Genomic DNA, 25,093 nt, shown 5'->3' on the forward strand with positions numbered 1-25,093 from the left:
CAAAGAATGTAGGCCCTCTAAAATAGACAAACTGCAATGCTTATCAACAGTGTATTTTTAATTGTTTTGGGCTAGGGGCCCCACGGGCCCCCTGCACCCCAAGGGCCCCTAGGCAGCGGCCCCACTGGCCAGGTCCGTAATCCGTGTCTGTTTCTAGGTGTGCCAAGAACAATGCTTTGGTGATAAGACAAGGGTGTGGTTGTCAGACACACCCAATGTCACGGTTAGGACCATTTCTTTCAGAACAATGGTTTGAGTGCAACAGTTTAAGAAGCCAAAATATGTCCTAACCTGTACCTTCTCTTGGCCAACTTAGTTCTCCTCCAGAAAGCACTGAAGACATTTTATAAAAAGCATAAAAACATGACCCATTTTTAATGCATCTCCAGAGCTTTATTGTCAAGGTACAGAAGAGTTTCATTTACAGGTTCCCTAAAGAGATTCCCAAAATGCACTTCTGTTATCCAGACTGCAGCCCATGCATTTCCTGCATGGTATCAATATGTCCTTAAGGAGAGGGGAAAAAAAGCTTAATTTGGTTTTTTTCCTTACAATTTCACAGCACGATTTCATCACACCTTCCTTCCAGGCTGTGCACCCTAGAGCATGTCAGAATCGCCTGGCAGTAACATATGACAAGTGATGATAAAATCTAAGGCCAAGCTAGGGAGACACCAATAGACCAAGTAAAGCATTAGCGGGGAAATGAAGCCTAGCCAAAAAAATTATAATTGTTTCCTGGCTTTTCTGATCTTCAAAATTTGTGCACAAATTCCTCCCAGGCTTACCTGCCTCCCTCAACACAGATTATAGAAATAATTCTTTAAAACGCTGTACATTTTACCTGTGAGATCAGAAATTTACAATCATTCATGATATGGTCACAAATCAGTGCAAAAAAAAAAAAAAAAACCAAAACAAAAATACACAGGAACGTAGAAGAAGAATGAGTGAACCAAGGTCCTGGATGAAGATGGGCTAACAAAAGGAGTGTTCCAAGCGCAAGTTCACTTGTATCGAGTGATGAAAACTATCTGTGTCAGAAAGGAGGTGAGCCTGCGGTAGTGGTCTTGGGTTTCTCTCCCTCTGTGGCAACGGTGACACCCTAGTCTGGCATATATGGACGGAGATGGTCGTCTATCCCACCCACGCCCCAGCATGTCAGCTGATCCTGTGGCAGGTAGAGGCAGATGCTGCACAACTTGAAGACTGTAGCCTTAGTTTTTGGAGTCTGTTTTAAAGGAAGATCGCATATAAGAATTATTAATGTAATCATTCTGCGGCTTATACAAGATTAATCATACATTCCCCTTCTTCAAATACTGTTAATACACGTTGTTTGAGCAATGCAAATTGCTTAAATAATAGTTTTTAATCTTGAACTCGGTTATTTTGCTGAAAATGTCTTAACTATACCCTGAGAACAAAAGCTTTTGTATCATTTATAGACAGAAAGTTCCTTTAATTTAAAACTTAATTTAAGTTTTATGATACAAAGTTTCCTATAATGCAGCTCTGACAGCCAAACCCAGACACCCATCGTGACAAACTTGCCTGTAAGTGCTGTTTGTCCATAAAGAGGAACATAGACTGACTAGGGTTGTTCATCACCATTCCAGCCTTGTCCTTTCGACTCACAGCATGCAAGAACTGCTTCTCATAGTCGCCGTGATGAAATTCAAACTTGACCTGCATGCATATATATATATATATGTGGGGTTGGAAGCAAAAAGCACTTCAGAATCTTTCAAATGACAATTTAATAAATAAGCCACCTGACAACTTTTGCCATCCACTTCAGAAAATTACACATTATTGCAGGAAGCATCATAACATAACTGAAGAGCAGCTGAAGGGTGTTTGTTAAAAAGCATCACCTGAACAGGCCTAAACGGCTCATCAGCAGATCCCTTCCATCTGGAGAACAGAAGACAGACAATCTTCTCTATGTCATTGCGAGGCCAAAGGATGAAATCCATCTCCTGGGTGCATCCAATGACATCCTAAGGAGAAACGTGGGCAAATTTCAGGGCACATTTCTGCTGGACCTGGCAGAACCGGCGGCCTGTCAGCAGGACTCCCGTTTCCCCATATACTCTACTCACCCTGCGCATTGACTGGTAGCGAGGGGCGTGTAACTGTACCACATCCTTCTGCAGTAGTTCTAAGGAGCTCTCCAGCGAGTAGCTGCAATCTCGCACACCTTTAATAATATGCTCTTCATAGTTATTGGTCATAACCGGTACCACTTCAGCCACCTCAAAAAGTGCAGACTTTTTCTTCTGAAAGGGAAAACAAAAATCACTCCTAAAGAGCAGAAACTTCACAGCCAGATGAAAGTTTACTACCTTTTACTTGGTCAGAATGCAAAATATAACACATTTTCAGAAAATATAACACCTAAATATTACACCACACTTTGATCATTTCAGATCCCCCTCATAATCTCACCTTATCTTTGAACACGAAAGCAACGTACATCTTGAAATCAAACTGGTCAGCCAAGGACTCCTTTTTCTTTCTAAGTTGAGCACGTAATCTGTTCATTGTTTGTTTTCTTCTTGAGTTTGGGTCCCCCATTTTCAGAATACTGATTGTAGCCACTGTTCTACACGGTATTTCTCTATGTATCAGTATCCCTGACTATAACATCGGGTGAGGAAAGTTTCCATAAAGGACACCACACAAACAAAAGCTAAAATACCCAGGTGAGACAGCTACCCTAATTCTAAATGCAGTGTCAAATATAAAGTTGGCTATGACATTTTTTGTTACCGATGAACAGGTCCATATGGGGAAGGGGGTTAGCTAGCTTAAAGTAGCTAGCCAACTGATTGGTTTCATTTCCACTGTTTAGGGGATCATTTCAACGAATTATGAGAATCGAGTTGGATATAAGCCCAAACACGTGTAATGTCAAGCAAATCAGTCCATAAAGTTTTTTATAAGCTGCAAAATAACCAGTACATTAAACGGTTAAATAAATCAAGACAAAGTACTCATAGCCAGGCACAAAGCAAATGAGGATCGAAATTGTTTTGATTCTGGTAAATCAAAACAGACAAGCTGGCCATTTCAGGGTAGATCTCGGAATACAGCAAGACGAACAAATACCGGTTATGTCTGCTTTCTCTCGCCTTCACCCATGGCTGGAGTAAAATTACGGCTCAGTATATAGCTAGTCGTCGACTTTACACTGTGTCGTCCACCTTGTTATTAAATGTAAGAGAGTGACAGAGAGACAGGACTACGACAGGTCATTTCAGATGTCGGGAGGACACAATTCCGGAGTGCAAATGAAAATGAGACGCTCATCTTTACATCGAGTGGCATCGAGTCAGCACCGGTGTTTGCATTCATAGTGACGGTGTAGCTGAAGTGCTCATGGGACCTGCACGGCTGGTTAGGAAACTACCTACATATTACTATGGGGCTGTGACGTGCGTTACTAATGGCGGCCTAGCTAGCTCCCAGTAAACAGCGCCGTTTTTTTACATCTCCCGTCCTCGCTTCGGTCCCCAGCAAACCGTGTGCTAGACAGCTATCCCTGCGTTAGAGTACGTCGACTAGCCGGCGAGCTGGCGACCCCGCGGCGGCGATTTCACGGAATATGCGCCCATCGCCATGGTTTTGACGATTAATGTCGAAGTAGCCAGGCGCGCGAGCTCGAGCCGAGGAGTCGGCAGACGGACGTAACGCGGAGCGCTAGTTAGCTTAGCCGACACGCTAACCCGCAAGTCAAGGGCATGCACCCCGTATACCAAGTTTCCGTACACTTTTCCTGCACTCTCCGGATGCTAACGAACAGGATTCACTTTTGTTTGTTTTCCCTTTTAAGTAGCTAACGTAAGTTAGCTAGCTAGCTAACTAGCTAGCTCCCACATCTACAAGCCATGTCAAGATAAATTAACAAACCAACTGAAACCCTCCGTTCTTTCAAACGATGCATGTCTTATACTGCTTCCTGGCGGTTCCATATTATTACACGACAGCTAGCTGTAAAATTCTGTTCCGATGGGTGGTTTCAAGCGCTAGCCAGCGATGCCTGTTCGACCGAAGTACAAAGTTCCCGTTGCAGCCGAAACAACGCAACAACAGTCCAAAATGGCGGACAAAAGCCGAGATATTTTGCCGGAAACGCGGCCAAAAACGGAAGTAAGAGGCCAATGGGCGATTTCTATTGCTTCTTGCCCGTGACGCAACAATGAGGCGTTATTTATTCCGAAAGCCATTGTGCACCCGGAGTGTTTACATGATTATTAGACAATGAGATTAGATGGACAGGCATAACAGACAGTATTATATATAAAATTTCGGTTAGTAATAAGTCACACTTTCCAAAGCAGCGACTGATCTAAACATCTTTTGAAATATCTTTAACCGTATATCTTGAAGGCTCTTAGTGAGCGCCTGAGCAACTAAACACTTAAGAGGTCATAAAGATTGTGCTTAACAGAAGCGGGTCCAGAACAAAACCACTATAAGCGTCCATCTGAAATGAGTGAGAGGACAACTTCCCCACAAGCACATTGCAGTTTGATTAATATGGACGTTGTTAACTACGTTAACTTTTCCGGTCCTCATTAGTTTTATGAACATATATTTTAGTATAAAGCCTCTTCCGCTTAGTTTGAGCGACATTAACAATTTACAAAATCATTCTAGTTGAGGCATGTTTTTCTTTGGTTGGAGTGAACAGTTCGCGAGTGTTCAAGTTGTTGAACAGTAAAAAGTATATTTTATGAAGGATATCCCTCCGTATTAGGCCTTAAAGTCAATGAATGTCCAAAATATAAATACTCATTTTAAATGTGTGTGTGAGTGTAGGAAAGGTGGATGCATGTAGAAATGTTGATGATTAAATTTCTAGTAAATAATAAATAATTAAATAGTTTACAGAGAATCAGATATGTAATTGCAAATTATTTTAAATAAAACCTGGAACACCAAGCCAATGACTGAGTGTGTGAGATGTGCTCTTAGTTAAAATTGTGTATTGTTATTATTCCATTACAAATCACGTTATTAAAACAGTAACATTATATAGTTATATAACAGAAACTTCAAAAGGTTAACCCATGATATCAAATGTCATATCTAATATAAAAACTCAGAAGCCTGTCTAATTTCTTTACAGTGACATTAATTGGTTGATATAAAATATTCCTGTTATATTAAATGCTAAAGACTTTACCATAGATACCTTTTTCCTGACATTATATTTCCACTTGGTGCCAAAATTCAAAAATTAGATACAGAATTTTAACATTTAGTAGAATTTTGGCATAAGACGTACCAGCTTACTACTGTCCTTGTAGCTCTTCCAAGGCTGGGGAATGAATTCTGACAGTGTCTGTAGCTGTATCTGTCCTATATGATGGACTGACATCCTGTTCAGAGTTTACTCCAGCCTTACACCCTGTGCTTTTTGTGACAGGCTCTAGCCTCCCCCTCCAAACCATGATTAGGATAAACAGTTAGGAGATGGATGGATGGATGGATGGATGGATGGATGGAAATTGTCCATAGCATTGTGTGGTGTCCTGTGATGGACTGGTGTGCCATCCAGGGTATCTCCTATGTCACGCCTTATGCTTCCTAATATGAGTTCTAAGTTCACTGCGACCTAGTACAGGGTAACATCACTCGCCATAAAATCGGCTGCTGTGCTACTCCCTTCCCTATTCACGAACCTCACGCCTCGTTAGTTGGACCCCTTAAATGTTACGTAATATCTGACAATGTTGCTATAGTGTAAGAGTATTATTTATAACACAGGAGTAACAAACATGATTAATTATTAGTAGCAGATCCAACAGAATGTGTATTCGCATGGGTTCAGAAGATTAATCACAGACACAGGCTTGGGTCTTGGGTGAAATAATTATGTTTATTTAAAAGCCTGGGATGCACCATGTAGGAAAGGGGGATAATTGTTTATCGCTTTCTTGCATATTATACTGACGGTTTATACAGACGGGGTGCTGCAAGTGTGTCTCCATGCAGAAATGAGAGCGGGGGAGCAGGATGTGCGAGCGGGCAGTGTCATTGCTTACGAAGACGACTGCAATTCACAAACCCCTGTCTGATTGCTGTTCCTCCCCACAGTGACCCGATCTGCTGAGTAAGTGCCTTAAAGCAGCCTTTCTCCTGCCTGCATCCTCAAACTGCAACGCTCACTCCGGTACTGAGCAGCATCAACGAAAAACCATGGCTAAAACTGCGATCGGTAAGAGGATGATCGTTTTTGTTGTTATTTTCACGCTAAATGACATAGTATTACTTATGTCTCCAAATAGGAAATGCACCACTATATGTTTTACGACGAAAATCTGGGTACAAAAGATGCCCGATGCTCTGAGCCGGTTCAGTTAAAGGGAGCGCCCAAAATCTGCCGCATAAAAATGAAGATTGGCTTGAAATCCTGTACGAAAGCATGCTAATAGAATGCGTTGATGTGGTTAAGGACTGATGATTTTTCATCTATGTCACCGATTTATCAGCTATCAATGAAATATGAAATACCAGCCGTCCTGGGAGATGCAAAAGAAGATCTGTATGTGATTTAATTTGCTTTGCCCAAGGATGAGCGAACTGAAATTCAATACTTATTTATTAATAATAATAGAAAATATATTAAATTTAGAAATAACTTGTTAGTTTAGACGGCAAGCAGTATATTATTTATAATGCCGCACCTGCGGCCGTACCAGCTTATGGTTCTACCGCATAATGCAGAGAGACCCCACCCAAGATTCAGGATTACAAAGCAGCTTCATTGAAAGCCTTACGAATTTAATAATAAAAATGATTTTAAAAAACACGCATCATTCATCATGGACACAACGTTGCCGAATAAATGATGATTCTTTTTTTTCCTGTAACCGAGTTTATTGAAGGTGGAAAGCGATTGCATTGTGTGAGCTTCTTTTATGTCATGCAACTGTTAGGTGACAGAGATGTGCAAAGATATGGGAAGATATTGGAAATGGGGGCTTAAAGCGGTGTATGTTCTGGCTAATAGCCTCGCTGTTTTGCAACTCAGGAAAAATGTTTATTTATTTATTTTCTCTGAAAGCTGTGATATTTTAAAGATATTTATTCATTGTCGTCCCGTTGGTCATGTTTGATACGTTAATCCTCTTTTGACAATAGTCTGGTCTTTTCTATTCTGCTGCACGAAAGAGGAGGAATAAAGCTGTTTCAGTAATTTGACAAATTATAACTTGTGGAATTTCGCAATTTTTATAAAAATTCGCTTAGTGAAAACCGAATTTCAGACGAAAGGGCCATTAAATAGGTAAATGATTAATAAAACAATAATTGCCTTGTGTCTTGTATTCAGTATTCTGAGAGCTGTAATATATATTACGTATTCTGCATTATACAATCTGTATAGTGATGGCAGCCGAAGGCCTCGAATACATTATACTGCTAACGTTTCTAAATATACCAATTGCTTCTATGTTTAAGCATTCTGTATAAATAAGTATTATTAAATATTATGTATAAGTATTATTAAAGGGCATATGGATATCAGTAACCTGGACGGGGTTACATTCTGTTTCTGCTTATGAACAGGGCAGATTTAAGGAAAATACGGAAGTTTTCCCAATTCGTTTAAGGTTGACAAAGGGAGAGTACGCTCGCTAAAGACGTGCGTTGATTTTATAATTAGGTATTTTTAGTGAATTAATTGCTAATTAGAAACTGGGTATAGTTTTATCGTGTCAGTCGCAAATATACATTGATGCGCGATTCGTTTTGTAACGTCTGTATAAATAAATATATTGATTGGGTTTTTTAATGGACGTTTGGTTTTACCAGGCGCTAGTGTTTCTTCCAGCCCTGTTTTGTACTGTGTTAGACACAGTTGTACCAGGTGCAGCTGTGTTAAACCGCGTTGTGAGTGTAGCACAGCTGTCTGACGGAGGTGGGCCAGGCGCTGCAGCAAGGGACACCGCATGGTGGTCACTGCAGCGCACGCCGATCGCAGTTTCCCAATCTGCAGTCGCTCCCCGATCAGTCTACACAAGGGTGTCCGGTCTGTAACTACTCTCGCTGGCGGATACTGCGTCTCATGTTTGATCTGCTGATCCGTGGAGAGCGCGGGGCTGTTCTGCATGGCTGCTGATGTAATGCATGGTTCTAAGCCCCGAATTGACAGCTTGTTGCATACTGAGCTCAGCTTCCATCACAAGGCACATGGCTGCGCCCGCTAATCCCGGAACGGTGGGCGCGTTATCAAACCACAGCCAGGCGTCTTCTACAGAAGTCGTTGGCATTCAAAGCGCTAGTATCTTTGATAACAGAAACCAAATTTCAGCCTAACTACAGAACAATATTAACCCCACACTGAAAGTTCCAGTGAGGCTCATTCTTGACTCTCCTGACAGAGGAATTATGAGTAGTAATTCTACGACGCTAACTGGAGGCAGTGTAGTTAAGAAACTTAAACCTTGTCCCCTAGTCGTTATTTTGAAACACAGACATTGTGTGTGTATGCCTGCTGTCTGTTGCATCTGTAAACATGTTAGCGGGAATTTAAGACACACACACACACACACACACACACACACACACACCCACACACACACACACACACACATATATACACGGGAGTGTATGTACACCAAGGTTTATTGCTGTAGAAGAATCTGTACTGTAATTTCACCTGTCACAAAAGCCATAACTTTGTCACTTTGCCGTCTTATCATCTGAGATTTCTTCATAACCTTCCTTTACCTTCTGTAGAAAAAAACCCCCTTACCTTTGTTCTTGAAGAAATCCACCAACTTCGTTTATGTTCCTATTTCTTGTCTATTCCCATCTCTTTTTAGTAGGGATGAAATGGCATTATTAAACAAACTTAGAGTAGAAGAGATTCTTTGTTTGGTCTCCCTGATGAAAAGCATCTCTGAGCTGAAAGAGCTTTGGTGCACTAATAACATACCCATCCTATGCAGCATGGAGCATGGAGCTCCATTCATGGAGCATCCCTGAAGATCAGCCACAGGCCACCCTGCACCAAGCGTGCCGCGAACTCAGATATTTATCGGGTGATGCGACTGTATTCTTCTGTCACTGGAAAACCTTTAGTCCAGTTTAAACTCCTGCAATAGTAAAATAATAGGTTGTAAACATCAAACATTCGGGTTTAATGAAAGGGACACCAGGAGCCATAACTCTGCAGTGGAAATCTGCCTTCAAATGTTTCAAAGGTAATAAAAATATGTTGCTTGCGGATCCCAGCTGGTGTATTTATAAAATTCCCAAAGAACATCAAGGATTCATGGAAAACTGATAAACACAACCTAGTGCAGTGTGGGCAAAGCTCTGACTTACGTGGCAAATTGTTTTATAATGTTGAAAACACTGAGTCAGAACAGGACCCAGTAATACACACACAGTGTTGATAAATACTAAACATTACTGTCCACACTTCCAATACTGGAACAGAAAAATTTCTCAGTGTTTTTTCTCTGAATAATAATGTGAATGTCGAATGTCCATGGGGAGTGTAGTGCATGTGAATGCGTAAGTACTTCTTGATGGATGCAGGGAAATAATGTCAAGCAATTACGTAAATAAACCTGCTTATAATTTTGGGTGAATTTCCCATTTAAAATGACTAAGAGCATGACTGTGATGCTTTATTCCAGCTTATAAGGAGAAGATGAAGGAGCTGTCTGTTCTGTCCCTCATCTGCTCCTGCTTCTATCCTGAGTCACGCAACAAACTGGTTTGCGAATTCGAAGGTATGCATTACTCTGCAGCATTGTCTACAGAGGCCGCTTTTGAAAGTCCATTAAACACCTGAAGCTTGTTTTAGATTGTTATGTGAGAATTATTATGGTTTGTAAATCACTGACTACTTTGTCTTAGGTCCTACTGGTTATTGTATTAGTTCTCATTAGGTTAAATGAGAGAGTGATTAATCCACATGATGTCTTCCTCCATTGTGGATTTGCAGGTTCTGCCTACTGTATCACTAACGAATCGTTGGTCTTCTGTTTGCTTGCTGTACAGACATGGAGGTGAAGGCCATCAACAAGCGGGCTTCTGGCCAGGCCTTTGAGGTGATCCTTAAGCCACCGTCACCGGTGACTGACGCAGGCTACAGCATCACCTGGCCCCCCAAGAAGAGAGAGGTCTCCCTGGAGGACATCCAGAAGAAAATGGAGGCTGCTGAGGACCGGAGAAAAGTATTCCCATATTTTCCCTTGACATAAACAACTTAACTGATTTATTGGTTTAACTTCTGAGCATGATGAAGTATTTTATTACTCATTAGTAACAATGTGTTTCACCCATCAAGTTTTCAACTGTTTGAAATGTTTGCTATATGTTTACGAATAGGTTTACTATGTTTATTGAACACACAGGCCGTAACTGAAGCCAGATTGTGAGCAGGCATCCGACAAGCTGTCACAAAAATCAAATAAATCAAAGTTTATCTATCAGATATACAACAGTACAGCATACAGCAGTAGATGCAGGCAATAAGAATATAAGAACATAAGAAGTTTACAAACGAGAGGAGGCCGTTCGGCCCATAAAGCTCGTTTGGGGAGAACTTAACTAATGGCTCAGAGTTGTTAAAATCTTATCTAGCTCTGATTTAAAGGAACCCAGGGTTTTAGCTTGTGCTACAATAACAGGAAGATTATTCCATACTCTAACTACACGCTGTGTAAAGAAGTGCTTCCTCAAATTCAGTTTAAAATGTTCTCCCGCTAATTTACAATGATATGAGAGTAAAGTAATAAGTAAAGTTTAAGGATACGTAAAAGATACATACAAAAATAAACTTGTTAAATACAGTAAGAAAAAAAGTAAGAAAAGTATTAAATGTGAAAATTGTCCATAATAATAGCCTTTGCAGCTACTCTGTAGCCTAACTGACTGAAGGAAGCTGTTACAGAGACTCTTCTGTGAATCGATGCTCCGATACCGTTTCCCTGATGGCAGAAGTGAAAACGTTTGTGGCTGGAGCGGCCTGGGTCCTTGTATAGATGTCCTGGATCTTATGCAGCCCACAAACAGCAATAGTCTGTGGTGTCAGCCGTCCCTGAAAGGTTTCTCATATGAGGACTGTGCGGCTTCCGCACCATAGCTACATCACACTAAGCACGTTGGGGCTGCTAGTGTGTCTTGAAATAGCAATGATGACCATGTGTTTTGGTCACCAAAATGGAGGGGTAGTGGGCAGGGTGAAGGGTCTCAGTACAGAGCCATATGCTGACACATCGGGAAGCGCAGAGTGGGGGGCCGGAACGAACGAGCTCTAGCAGAAAACCAAGGCTGCAAGCCTCAGGATTGAGAAGAGCATTGAGGCAGCAATGTGTCCCTGCTTCACCAGTCCCAGGAGGCCCAAGTGCTGAAGGCGCTGGCCGAGAAGCGTGAGCACGAGCGGGATGTCCTGCTCAAGGCCATCGAGGAGAACAGCAACTTCAGTAAGATGGCCGAGGAGAAACTGATCTTCAAGATGGAGCAGATCAAGGAAAATCGTGAGGCCCACCTGGCAGCCATCATGGAGCGCCTGCATGAGAAGGTGAGAATCTAGGTCCTGAAGACAACGAGCATGAGCCTACTTTAATTTCTGTGCAAGTGTGTGCCCTCTGGTGGACACCATTCTGATGTGAAGGGCCCTCTAGTGGACATAATTAGAATGTGCAAGTATTTGCTTTAGTAAATCCCATTTTGAAAGTGCAAGTATGCCCTCTAGGGGTAGCATGAGAGCATAGTAGATAGCATTGCTGCTATAAGGCCGACTTATGTGCAGAATCTACACCATCCGTCCATGGTGGCCGTGTACCCTATACCATAGCCTTTGCCATAGCCCTCTCCCCCGATATGAAGCCTGCTGTGCGCCTGCCCCAATATGAAGCGTCAGGCCGCGGCATGGGGTACACGGCCACCTCCCCCATCATGAAGCGTCAGGCCGCGGCATAGGGTACACGGCCACCTCCCCCGTCATGAAGCGTCAGGCCGCGGCATAGGGTACACGGCCACCTCCCCCAATATGAAGCGTCAGGCCACGGCATAGGGTACACGGCCACCTCCCCCGTCATGAAGCGTCAGGCCGCGGCATAGGGTACACGGCCACCTCCCCCATCATGAAGCGTCAGGCCGCGGCATAGGGTACACAGCCACCTCCCCCGTCATGAAGCGTCAGGCCGCGGCATAGGGTACACGGCCACCTCCCCTGTCATGAAGCGTCAGGCCGCGGCATAGGGTACACGGCCACCTCCCCTGTCATGAAGCGTCAGGCCGCGGCATAGGGTACACGGCCACCTCCCCCAATATGAAGCGTCAGGCCACGGCATAGGGTACACGGCCACCTCCCCCGTCATGAAGCGTCAGGCCGCGGCATGGGGTACACGGCCACCTCCCCCAATATGAAGCGTCAGGCCACGGCATAGGGTACACGGCCACCTCCCCCATCATGAAGCGTCAGGCCGCGGCATAGGGTACACGGCCACCTCCCCCATCATGAAGCGTCAGGCCGCGGCATGGGGTACACGGCCACCTCCCCCGTCATGAAGCGTCAGGCCGCGGCATGGGGTACACGGCCACCTCCCCCAATATGAAGCGTCAGGCCACGGCATAGGGTACACGGCCACCTCCCCCGTCATGAAGCGTCAGGCCGCGGCATAGGGTACACGGCCACCTCCCCCATCATGAAGCGTCAGGCCGCGGCATAGGGTACACAGCCACCTCCCCCGTCATGAAGCGTCAGGCCGCGGCATAGGGTACACGGCCACCTCCCCTGTCATGAAGCGTCAGGCCGCGGCATAGGGTACACGGCCACCTCCCCCGTCATGAAGCGTCAGGCCGCGGCATAGGGTACACGGCCACCTCCCCCATCATGAAGCGTCAGGCCGCGGCATAGGGTACACAGCCACCTCCCCCGTCATGAAGCGTCAGGCCGCGGCATAGGGTACACGGCCACCTCCCCCGTCATGAAGCGACAGGCCGCGGCATAGGGTACACGGCCACCTCCCCCGTCATGAAGCGACAGGCCGCGGCATAGGGTACACGGCCACCTCCCCCGTCATGAAGCGTCAGGCCGCGGCATAGGGTACACGGCCACCTCCCCCATCATGAAGCGTCAGGCCGCGGCATGGGGTACACGGCCACCTCCCCCGTCATGAAGCGTCAGGCCGCGGCATAGGGTACACGGCCACCTCCCCCGTCATGAAGCGTCAGGCCGCGGCATAGGGTACACGGCCACCTCCCCCGTCATGAAGCGTCAGGCCGCGGCATAGGGTACACGGCCACCTCCCCCGTCATGAAGCGTCAGGCCGCGGCATGGGGTACACGGCCACCTCCCCCGTCATGAAGCGTCAGGCCGCGGCATGGGGTACACGGCCACCTCCCCCGTCATGAAGCGTCAGGCCGCGGCATAGGGTACACGGCCACCTCCCCCGACATGAAGCGTCAGGCCGCGGCATAGGGTACACGGCCACCTCCCCCGTCATGAAGCGTCAGGCCGCGGCATAGGGTACACGGCCACCTCCCCCGTCATGAAGCGTCAGGCCGCGGCATAGGGTACACGGCCACCTCCCCCGTCATGAAGCGTCAGGCCGCGGCATAGGGTACACGGCCACCTCCCCCGTCATGAAGCGTCAGGCCGCGGCATAGGGTACACGGCCACCTCCCCCGTCATGAAGCGTCAGGCCGCGGCATAGGGTACACGGCCACCTCCCCCGTCATGAAGCGTCAGGCCGCGGCATGGGGTACACGGCCACCTCCCCCGTCATGAAGCGTCAGGCCGCGGCATAGGGTACACGGCCACCTCCCCCGACATGAAGCGTCAGGCCGCGGCATAGGGTACACGGCCACCTCCCCCGTCATGAAGCGTCAGGCCGCGGCATAGGGTACACGGCCACCTCCCTCGTCATGAAGCCATGAATTGGCATCACTAAATTGCCCATAGTGTGTGATTGTGCATGTATACCCTGCAATGGACTGGCATCCTTTCTTGTAGGTAACCCCTCCTTGTGCCACTGATAACTATATCCAAGATAAGCGGTCAGAATATGCATGGAAGTGTTCCTGCTGGTGGATATCATTCTCATGTGCGGTTGGGTGTTCTAATGCACACTGTACTTCTGTCCAAGTGTGCCCCCTACTGGGCACTCTCTCAAGAAAATTATTTTGGGTTGAATCTGCAATAGTCAGTACTACCTACTATACAAGTGAAGGTTAATTTATATGGCAGGACATGTTGATTTATAATATAATGTGGTTAGTTTAGGGTGATACAGCGATTGACTTTAATGAATATTTTAAATGAAATGCTTAATGTGAACACACTGACCGCCTGAGATGCTGCTAGCCACCACTCTATCAGTGGGGGGGGGCTCTTGCCTGCAGCCACTGGGTTCATTGACTGTCCTCTTTGTGTCATCGGTCCAGGAGCGGCACGCTGCTGAGGTGCGCAGGAACAAGGAACTGAGGGAGGAGCTGACGGCATGAGCTGAGCGGCCCCCTGGCCCCCGCCCTGCCTCCCCACACCCTCGTCCCCTTCCCCACCGCTACTCCAGTGCAGAACGCAGGCCTTGGCCATCCAGCAGGGGCAGGGAAGGACCAAGCAGCCCCCCACACTATCAGCATTATCAAACGAAACAAAACGAAAAAGCATTGCACTCCTTTCAGAAGAATGATTTGCTTGATTTACAACAAAAGTGAACATGGGTATTGTTTTTGTAAATATTTCCTATTGTGTTATTTATACATATATATAAATATAGACAAATGTATTTCGCTGTGCAGTTATGGATTTTGTTTATATACTTTTTTATGTTCTTCAGATCTGCAACAGTTTGTCTTGTAATAAGCTTTGGTGTTGTGAGTTGGCAGTTGGCTGATGTGTTTTCGACGATGTCTGTCTAAGTGTCATTGTTAAGAATGCAAGGAGTTACTGCGCTCAGGCTCCAAGTAGATATAAGCTTTTTGGGGACTGATATAGCATTGTGACGTTTACAATTTCCTCATCTCTTCTCCGTTCTCTCTTTCTCCTACACTTACACATAGACACGCACACACACTTTCAGAGGCGTTCTCCCTGTAAGACTTCTGCCTGTTACGCTTTGCTGATAACTCGATAAGATGGCGTTAAAGGACAGAGGCGTGCGCCGGCTGACGGAGCAGTGCTGTCTAATCTGCATGGCTCGCACGATCCTTCCTATGTTCGCCTTCAATCATAAGTATTCCTCATCGAATGTGTGGAAAGCGCGACATCTACTGGTCGAGTGGCAAACAAGCTTTTTCTTTTTTTAATTTACTGGCCTGGGGTTACGCTTCTATGCTGTTTACGGCGTTGGCCCTCCACTTTATTCGACGTGGAAATTTTATGTAGACGACGATGTGACTGCAGAACGAAAAATAGCCTTCGTGCAACCGTGTATCTGTTGGTCAGTATTTGGAGGAGAAAACATCAAAGCTTTCGAAATAGGCAGCGGGGTTGTACTTGTACACATCAACTGTCACGCTAGGAAACGCAGCTTGAGAATGTTACAGTCGCGATACAAGCGTGAAAGACGCTATTGTCAGACAAAGGCCGCGTCACCACAGACATAACATATCGAAATAATGCCAAAAAAGACACACGGCCCCGTGGTCAGTGTAGCTGGTTAGGAATAGTGATCATGGTGTTGCATCTTCAGCGGTCTTTACCTTTCTCTTGGATTTGTAATCGTCTTAGAAGAATGTGTCCGCCTGCATATTCCGCTTCCTTTTTGTGTTTTTTCCTTCCCCATATATCTTTGTGAACAATCTGTGGTCAATAAAGGTTTGGGGTTCTGTGAACACGGAGACTGTGGTTGCCTCTTTCAAACCGTATACGCTACAATCAGTGCCACCAATCCAGTACTGACATTTACACATTTTTGTGCTTTTTGGTGTCTCTTCTATGCCTGACTTTGACGTTAAAATGTGATTTTAATATCACAGCGAAACCACAACTGTAATAAAGGACGACCCTGCACAAGGTGTGTACATTATATTGAAGGGCTGCCAACTCTCACGCACCTGGCGTGACACTCGCTTTCAGACTCTCACGCTCATGCAAGAAATCTTACGGTACACCTATATTATTCCATTATAAACCTAAAATTAGCTCCATCAAAAGCGTTAGGGTACTTTGCAAACCTTACAGACTATTTACAAGGTAATAAAACTGTCATATACATGTTAATGCGTGTGCATGTCGGTGCAGACTAGTCTTGAATTGAAAATCTCACGCCAGACACCTGACCAAAGTTTGCAACCCTGCACTGCATTACAGTCAATATTCTAAACGTCACCGACTGACGCGTGGGACGCATCTTCTGCGGCGTTTAATACCTGCGCTGCGCTACCTGCTCCCCCTCGCGCTGCCGTCCTGTGAGCTCACCCCCGGCCCTCTTCCCACAGCCCTCCGCACACAAACGTCCCGTTCCCACACTGCAGGGCTGGGCGCTCCTTGTCCAGGATTTCCTCTTGTCCTTAATCGTTTCCTGGACACACACAGCCGCGGAGGCCCGTGGTTATATTTAAACGCTGGCATTTTTTCAGCCGGATCCATGTCAGTTACCCATTAAGGAATGCACAATAACATTTCGTTCCATTCGCATAATGCCCGGCTATAAATATGTTGCACTTGTTACTAATTTAATAAGCAAGTTAATTATAAAACAGTACATTGTTGGGGTCCTTTTCAACCCTTTTGACTTCACCCTTAATCCACTAATGCGTTTACCTTTGGTCTGTATCTGTCCCAGTGCCCGTAATACACACCTTATTAAATTAGCTTCAAGAAAACCCAGTTTCTTCACGTTTAAAAAATGCGGCTCATTCTTTTGATGAATGACTTTTTTTAGCCCCATCCTCATCCTCTGTATTTAATCCGAACGTAATTCTGCATTAACCCCACTTTGGTCAAGTTAATCTCCTTCGCACTCTTCCGATTCTTACAATCCGCCTTCGCCAGACACTAATACCTTCCAATAAATAAAAACGCGTTTAAGCAAGATGAGATCTTACAATAAGAATTTATTGAGTAGTTTCCAAACAGTGTGGGCACACAAAGGTAGTGTATACAGTACCATACAAACTCCTCCCAGGCACATCGCTTTCCTACTGTACCTTACATCTTCATTTTGGAAATGTTATGGAATCTGACCTGTCACGGCCTCAAAAACAAGAAACGTTCTGTACATTTCCCAGAATTCAACTGAATGAAATGCAAATGAGCACAGAGCTATTTAAATGAGAGATGATGCTATGACTGGGGGTTCCCATTACATGGGGATGGGGCTGTTTCATAGCAGCAAAAAACAATGGTCATTAAAAGGGGGGAAAAAACACGTTCAAAGACTGGGGGGAAAAACATAGCAATATATTTTGTGCAGTAATATAAAGGAAGCTTGCAAATGTCACAAATACAAATGTGTTTTTTTTTTAAATAAGATTTCTGGAAGAAAAAAAATTATCTATAGATAGTAAATTTAAATAGTATAAAACTATCTGATATAGGGACACGTGGATGTTATTGGAGTTACTAAAGTTAATCTCACATTACAAAACGCACAGGACAGACAACGTGGGGACCTGTGATTATTCTCTACATGTAGGGCAACCCAGATCCAATCATTTTGAGCAAAGTCTATTTATTGTTATTACGTATAGAATCACTTTTGATTTATATATTTTTTGGGAGTTTCCTGCATAAAGTGCTCTCTAGATCAACACATGTACGCTTGCCTACAGTCCTGCTCATGCTAGGGTCCTTCTAGTAGCTTGATATTATACCAGAAAAGTACACAATTAACACTAACTAAGTTGTTATAGGAGTGACCTCAAATACATCCCCAATTGTAACTGTTCCTGCTTCCACATTTTTCCTTTATCATTACAAAACAAAGCAAATAAAAAAAAAAAATTACAGGAAGGAAAGTTTTCAAGCCGCCATAGCTGAAAGGGCCCAGCTAAGTGGAGGCTGCTGGTCCAGTACAAAAATGTTCAAAAGGCCCCTATCTCAGTGGTCCAGGGTTTGTAGGGCTTCCCTAGGCCAGCAGTGGGGTCAGGTGTGCTGGAGGAGCTGGGGGAGAACAGCGGAAAGGCGCCGAGGGGGAAGGGGAATGTCGACAAGGAGGAGAGGGAGGAGAGCAGCGGCGGAGGTAGCTTGGGGAGTGAGACGGGCATGGCGGAGGACAAGGAGCCATTTGAAGGCACCCTCAAGGGGCCAGACTCTGAGGAAGCTGCACCACTCAGCTTGGCGTGACCCCGGGGGTCTGCAGGAGATGAGGAGGGGGAGGAAGACGGGGGACTGCTTGTCCTGCGTGGTGCGACATGCCCTGGCTGCTGCTGAGACTGGAAGAGGAACTGGTGCGCCGGGTGCATGCCCACCACCCCGAAGGCAGAGCCCCAGGCCAGACGGCCCAGTCCAGAGTGTGCCTCCCTCTGCGAGGCGCAGCTGCTGAGGTGAGAGACCAGTCGCATCCGTAGCGGGTCCACACTATCCAGGCCCTCGATGACGCTGAGGTAGCGGGCTGTCTCTGCCAGGCACTCACGGAAGCCCAGGCTGCGGTAGTCCATGGCTAGTGTGTGAGCATCAAAATACCCTGCAAAGAAAGATCACAGGCTCAGCACTCTGCAAGGAAGGGCCGCGAGCCCCAACACCCTGCAAGGATCCTAACAAAACCAACTGAGAGCGCCTCCTCCCCATTCCGTCAAGCCAGAGGACGAAGGAGATACAATTGCATAAAATGGAAAATAATCACAGTGACAAATTCACTCTCTTAAGGGCCAGGGAATTAAACAGAACCCAGAACCAGAATATCCACTGGCCTTCCCATTTTTACTTACAGAACTGCTCATAGTCATTTTACTTCCACTCCTGTCAACATCCACTGCACTTTACTGACTGCTTTCACGTGTCTGAAAACTGTTTACAATCATGAGAGGCTTCCCTGAAGCCTGTGCCATTTAGCCGGGCTGGATCTGCATTGTTGGCACACATAGTGCCAGGCCAAGCAGGTCTTCATTTAAAATAGGTAGTGGGTAGATAATTTGCATTTATTCTGCTGCAATTTAAATTACAAGTGACATTTACTGTTCACCATCATTGGTACAGCACTTGGTGATTTTACCGTGTACTTGACTGGGAAATCATTTTATTAGACTACATAAGATGTAACAAGAAGGAGATGGACAGAACTTACAACTTTTTAAAAAGTGCATTTAAATCAAATTAATTTAAGCTTGGGAAACACCAGCTATTGTAAAGTCAGGCCCATTGTGTTTGCTAGACAAATGGTAATTCTGCATTACAAACAATAACAACTTGATTTCTTTCTCGAAAATGTTCCCCCAAAGAACCTTAACCGCCTACCTTTTCCACCAGCGGCATGAAGCATTTTAAGATGATCCACGGTCATCTGCAGAATCTCAGCCTTTTCCAATTTAGCGGAACCCTAAAGGTTTGGAAAAGCAGATTGAATGCATACAACAGATGGAAATTGTTGTAAAAGTGTACATTTTTCTTAAAGAAATTCATTTGCATCAATGTTTTGGAGGCAAGAAATGTATCTAAAAGGGACGCCATGGTTTATTTTCACTGTATACTGAATAAACTTCATAACTGACGGCCAGTGGATACGCGATGTGAATGAGTAAAAGGCGCTGCCCCAGTCGTAGCCGGATACCTGTTTCTCAAAGGCGCTGGGGACCAGTCTCCTGAGCTCCGACAGGCTGTTGTTGATCCGGTCACGGCGCCGCTTCTCTATTATCTAGGAACAAACAGCGCCGATAGTATGAACAGGTGCGCGCAGCCAGGGACGCGCCCGCGGACACGAGCCGGGGTGCCGAGCACTCACCCCACGGCGCACCTTCCTCGCCTGAACTTGGGAAGATGTGGAGGGAGACATCGATCCGTGCGGAGAACACGGATTCCTAGCAGGGGCGCACAAACACTGCAGATAAGCGCTTCATTTTCCCCGTAATTAATTTCTATAGTACGCTATGCTCTAGTATATAATGCATGTATATAACGGGTTTTACGAAGAAGCTTTTGAGGTTGTTTCGCAAAATCATTGCTCAATAACCCATTTTCTACATACTTCTAGACAACTACTTAGTTTACGATATAGCATGCATTACCAACAATTTAAATATTTTCTTTCATTTGACACAGTACAATTACTCGCTAATACATCAAATCAATCGACACTTTAACACTTCGCCGACTCGTCAATTTTTCCTTCAGGCAACATCGGCTATTTTACTGGAAATCTTGATCGCATCGTATAGTCGCTTACCCATTTTCATCGACGCTTTCTCTCTCTACTTCAATGCTGTCGTCGAGGTCACTGTCCGACGACGTATAATCGTGATTTCTTTTCATTTTGACCGCAAACAATCCTTTGCAGAGCACCGTCCGTCAACAAGCGACTCTTCCTTGAGCAGGTTCGAGCATGAAACTCCTTTCCCACGGTATAAATTCTACGCAATTCGAAGAAAGAATGGAGGGACGGATGGAGAGGGCGGGTTCCTCCAAGCAACTGGCCAATAAAGAACAAACGATCGTGTGAGTGGCCTTGCCGTTTGACGGATCCGGGGTCCGACCACGCCCCTTTCTTGAATATTCTTGACCGAGATCCAATAGATGCGCAGTGCGCGCCTGTTGTACTCCGCCCACGTGCTCCTCGTGCACTGCGGCCCTTCTCTCAAAGGAGTGCGGCGGCTGGCCTGCTGTCAGCACGCGCTGCCCGTGGGAAAGTTCCAAAGCTAAGCGCTGTTAGCCAATAAGAGGCGACGGGCGTCAGAAGCGGCGGAATGAATGGGGCAATTGGTTTGGGCGACGGGCGGTCTGTGATTAAGCGTGTGAACCTGAAACCTAATACTAACTTACCCGACCCAGCCGTACACAAAAGGAAGCGGCTGTGTTTATTTTCACCCGATGGGGACGCGGCTGTAGGTAAAGAGATGCAAGAGGTGTTCAGAATATAAGACAGGCTAATTAAGGAGATCAGCACATGTAAAAACAAAACCATGTCACCAACACACTGCAGTTAAATTGTCAAAACTGCAGACTAACACACACACGCACACACACACACACACACACACACACACACACACACACACACACACACATATATATATGTGTACATACACATACTTATATAAGAAACAACTGTCACTATATATATATATATATATATATATATATATATATATATATATATATATATATATATATATATATATATGCATTATTTTTAGTGCCAATAGCTTAGAAACGCATATCGACACACATACACAGACATTGCTCACACTTAGTCTTCAACATTAATGAACCATCTTTTCTGTTTTTTATCTTTTATATACTAATCTTTATACAGACTACCTTGCAGGCAACACAGGCAACATCTTAAAAATGTCGTTAGAAACCCCTGCGCAGTAGTACGATTTGCACGACAGTCAGACAGAATCAGCTCCCTTGTTGTGTTGACTAGTCTTTTTGTGGTCATAGTAGAGAAGCATGACGCCAGTCTTCTCCCTTGGCCTTACATTTACCTCTGGAATACAAAGGAGACCTTCATTGCCCGCTGATTTGTATGCAAGGAATTAAGCAGAGCCTGCTTTATAAGAACGGGGGAACGCGGTTTCTCTTGAGGTTTTGCAGTTTGATGAATTTACTACAAAATACAGAACACTGGAAGATGTTCAATAAACAGCATACTCTGTTTTTAAGCAAAAAGTAGAACGTTTATGACGGCTGAAGATAAAGTTAAATGATGTGCATAACAATCTATATATTGGTCACTTGATTACATTTTATTCAGTAGGGGTGCCTTTACAAACCAGTAGCCAAAAAGCGGTTTATAGTGATTTACATAATATATTCTTAATGGAAACTAAAAAATAAAAAAGATGAAAACATGAAAACAATTTCCTGACCCTTGCAAAGAATGCGTTTGAATAGCTCTTGAAAATATTGCCTATGTCAAAAGTCAAGTACAACTGGCAATACAATCCAATTGCCACCACATGAGCAAGTAATTATTCAGCTGTCATCAAATGTGCTTCAGGTGTCCAGTAGAAAAGGTGCGACAGAACATGTTGTACAGCTTAAGGTTTCCATCTGCGTTCAAGTGTGCAGGATGCAAGGGTCACTATTAAAGGTTGACATTCAATATGCTGTTCCTTGCCAGCTTTATAAATTAACAGCACTGACTAGATCACATACTCCTCCTCACTTAGGAGCGCTGAGCGCACATATAGAAAATAATTTAACAAATAATAAAACAAAATAACAGCTGAGTTGAACTCACCTCTACCTACATGCTATCTATACACTGAAAGAAAGCCATACCTGTCTATTGTTATTTTCAGTCAATCTAGCTCTGTTATCTTCTAAGTGGCCCCCTATTGAAGGCTTCTGTAAAGGTTTTTTTCAAAGGTACACTCTCATTGTTTGGTTCAACATTTTGTGTTTTGCCTGGATTGACCTGAGATAAAGCCAAACCTGAGCATAATTGCTTAGACTGAAGTTATATTCAGTCGAATCGTTTCTTCTAGAAAATGCTGATTCTTCACTATGTGTCTTTAAAAAAAGAATCAATTGTGCTGTTTTTGCAGGCGATGGGGGCCTAATGGTTAGGGGCGTACATTTGTGATTGGATGATTACTGGTCTGAATCCCCAACCAGCAAGGCACCTCTAAGGTACCCTGAGTGAGGTTCCACCCCCAAGCACTGCTCCCCGGGCGCTGAATTAGCTGCCCCCCGCTATGTCACATATGGGTTAAATGCAGAGGATGCATTTTGTTGTTGTGTGCTGTGGTGCGTCAACAATTAATCACTTAATGATGTGTCTGTTCTTCTTCCGTGACCCAGTAGCTAGATGGCATTCTGTAGTTTGCTGCTTCGATACTACATGGGCACTCGATCCTTTGTATGAGTAAATGATGGAACCTCTTTCTATGAGGCCAGTACCAAGCCACTAGGATGTCCTTTATTGTTAGATTCTATCTCTGAACACTGATTCCCATCAGATAAAAACTCAACATGAACCCGTCACCAACGAATCGACGCTCCCATCGGGGATGTAAGAATGGCAGGAAAGCCCTGGCTCTTTGATTGTGTTTTTTCTTTTCTTTTTTGTTATCGGCTCCCGTTAAACACAAATCACTAAAAAAGGGGCACTGTGGGTGCATTGTTTTTATTTCCCTTGCTTTTGTTTAATGGCTGGTGTGCTTTGTTTGCGGTGGGGGGGATTAGTTTTGCTTTAAGTTCACATGACACTCCCAAGGGGCACCTCTCTCCTTCTTTGTCTCCCTGAGCTGTCGCTTGTCCTAATTAGCAGTTACAGACACCCTTTGTGGGTGAAGGCATGGCTCCGAAAGGAGTACGGCACGTCTTCACCTCCTCCCTGGCTGCCGGCTTAATTGCCCAATCATTAAACCCGATCTGAGAAGAAAACAAATGTAGTCTGATTATGAGGAATGGGCAGAGAAATCCAAGAAAAAAGTACCCACCAGTTAGACCTGGAACTTTTAGCTTGATAAGTGACTGCGAGGTTATTAGCTGGTTCCCAGAGCAAGTCCAGACAGAGTGCTCCTCTGTAGGCATTAACAATTAGTATTATTGCATGAAGGCAAGGCGAGAGAGAGAGATCTGTCTGGCTTAGCAACGATGCCATCACATGAATCCACTGTCCTGGAATAACTGGTGAAGCTCTACTTTAGGAAGAGAGAGTTGAGAAATTACTAATGCTGTTTTAAACGTGTGTGGCACCACTCATATCGTTTGTCAGATATGGTCCAGCTGACCTCCTTGCTCGTTAAAAAAAAATTGCTTTGAAGTTGAAGCTTCATCCTCTTGACCTCCATCATCTTTGCCCATCAGAATTGATTCCATATGTTCTCTGTGAATTTTTTTGCTTTATGAATCTTATGTTTGGTGAATAAGGCATCACATTGAAGTCAGTCAGACCCTTTGGGTGAATGATTGCTGCAGAAGCTGCGTTTCAGTCACCAGGACCTGACTGAAGACACTCAGATGAATGGAGTTCCATCTCTCTTATACCATCTATCATCTTTTTAATTATTTTCTGTGTCATAACAGTGGCGCCGCTCTGAAGACCTAAAGGAGTGTAACCCAACCTCTCTGTTTCTCAACAGAAACCGAAAGGATTCAGTCCAGTAGGATTTGATGACAAATTTATTGGCAGTGCCTGCTGTACAATCATGGCTCCTTCGAAAATACAAATCGTCTAGGCTAGTTTTTATGTATATATATATATATATATATATATATATATATATATATATATATATATATATATATATATATATACACACACACACACACACACACACACACACACACACACACACACACACACACACACATACATATTTAATGTAGCCCATGTCAAAAGCAAGAACAAGAAAAGACAAGCAAATAGTTTCCAGAATTTTCTTTCTGTCTGCTGGAGGGCAGCATGAACGGTATCTTCTAGAAACCGAGTTGAATCACTGCACCGCAGATATTGGGGTTAATCTCGTCCCACCACCGCACCCCTGCACACATGCACCGCCTGATCTGATTACGAGTCATGATCAAAACACTCGACTTTTCTTTGAAAGTCAGGTGATTGCTTCAAGAAACCGGCTGGGGAATAATCTTCCGAGGCTTTCTGGGGGCACAATGTGTGCAGAGGAAAAAAAAATAATGGTCTTCTGCTCTCGTTTTCCATGGGAAGACGTTTATAAAAAAAAAAAAAAAAAAAAGACAAACATGTTCAGGCGTCGGCAAGGCTGCGTGTCACAGGATGCGGGAACAACTGCTGCAAGCCGCTCCTCTCAGCTCCAAAGTCGTGGAGCTCATTGGTGGGGAGGAGATTCCGGAGCTTGACTTGAGGGAGCAACTGGGGGCTGGGGTGACATTCAGGGAATGCTGGGGGGGGCTTATATCAGTGGTAAGAGATGGGCTACTGTAGTCCCTGTGGCTGTCACGTCCCACACTAATCCCTCCCCCCCTCGTTAGAGTTGCCGTTCCCCCCTGATACCAGCTCCTGCTCATACATCTTCCGTTAAC

General features: G+C 44.8%; 3 protein-coding genes across 3 annotated transcripts; 1 reads left to right on the top strand and 2 right to left on the bottom strand.

The window, feature by feature from the left end:
- Positions 1-371: 371 nt before the first annotated feature.
- On the bottom strand, positions 372-3,648 carry c9h6orf62 (chromosome 9 C6orf62 homolog). Its single transcript, XM_049025294.1, has 5 exons — positions 2,452-3,648; positions 2,106-2,282; positions 1,878-2,003; positions 1,555-1,689; positions 372-1,231 (listed from the first exon to the last, which is right to left on the bottom strand). The coding sequence occupies exons 1-5, from the start codon at positions 2,578-2,580 to the stop codon at positions 1,106-1,108; spliced, it is 693 nt and encodes a 230-aa protein (XP_048881251.1). The 5' UTR covers positions 2,581-3,648; the 3' UTR covers positions 372-1,105.
- A 368-nt stretch (positions 3,649-4,016) lies between these two features.
- Positions 4,017-15,816, top strand: LOC125748759 (stathmin-2-like). The gene is made up of 6 exons (XM_049025295.1): positions 4,017-4,155; positions 6,109-6,229; positions 9,663-9,758; positions 10,030-10,205; positions 11,363-11,554; positions 14,425-15,816. Exons 2-6 carry the CDS (start codon positions 6,211-6,213, stop codon positions 14,482-14,484), a joined length of 543 nt encoding a protein of 180 aa, XP_048881252.1. The 5' UTR covers positions 4,017-4,155; positions 6,109-6,210; the 3' UTR covers positions 14,485-15,816.
- A 1,204-nt stretch (positions 15,817-17,020) lies between these two features.
- On the bottom strand, positions 17,021-20,649 carry LOC125748757 (hairy/enhancer-of-split related with YRPW motif protein 1-like). Its single transcript, XM_049025293.1, has 5 exons — positions 20,307-20,649; positions 19,866-19,941; positions 19,695-19,778; positions 19,382-19,463; positions 17,021-18,611 (listed from the first exon to the last, which is right to left on the bottom strand). The coding sequence occupies exons 1-5, from the start codon at positions 20,390-20,392 to the stop codon at positions 18,010-18,012; spliced, it is 930 nt and encodes a 309-aa protein (XP_048881250.1). The 5' UTR covers positions 20,393-20,649; the 3' UTR covers positions 17,021-18,009.
- Positions 20,650-25,093: the final 4,444 nt, after the last annotated feature.

The sequence above is a fragment of the Brienomyrus brachyistius genome, chromosome 9 (genome assembly GCF_023856365.1).
Source record: "Brienomyrus brachyistius isolate T26 chromosome 9, BBRACH_0.4, whole genome shotgun sequence".
In the NCBI taxonomy this organism is placed as follows: Eukaryota; Metazoa; Chordata; class Actinopteri; order Osteoglossiformes; family Mormyridae; genus Brienomyrus; species Brienomyrus brachyistius.

Excerpts from the sequence above, each read along its gene's own strand:
- LOC125748759 (XM_049025295.1), top strand. Across the intron at positions 10,206-11,362 it reads CTGCTGAGGACCGGAGAAAA|TCCCAGGAGGCCCAAGTGCT; the intron begins GTATTCCCATAT and ends CTGCTTCACCAG. Across the intron at positions 11,555-14,424 it reads TGGAGCGCCTGCATGAGAAG|GAGCGGCACGCTGCTGAGGT; the intron begins GTGAGAATCTAG and ends TCATCGGTCCAG.
- c9h6orf62 (XM_049025294.1), bottom strand. The coding sequence starts at position 2,580 with ATGGGGGACCCAAACTCAAGAAGAAAACAAACAATGAACAGATTACGT. Across the intron at positions 2,283-2,451 it reads CTTTCGTGTTCAAAGATAAG|AAGAAAAAGTCTGCACTTTT; the intron begins GTGAGATTATGA and ends TTTCCCTTTCAG. Across the intron at positions 2,004-2,105 it reads GCTACCAGTCAATGCGCAGG|GATGTCATTGGATGCACCCA; the intron begins GTGAGTAGAGTA and ends GTTTCTCCTTAG.
- LOC125748757 (XM_049025293.1), bottom strand. The coding sequence starts at position 20,392 with ATGAAAAGAAATCACGATTATACGTCGTCGGACAGTGACCTCGACGAC. Across the intron at positions 19,942-20,306 it reads GAAAGCGTCGATGAAAATGG|GAATCCGTGTTCTCCGCACG; the intron begins GTAAGCGACTAT and ends CGCCCCTGCTAG. Across the intron at positions 19,464-19,694 it reads CCAGCGCCTTTGAGAAACAG|GGTTCCGCTAAATTGGAAAA; the intron begins GTATCCGGCTAC and ends CCAAACCTTTAG.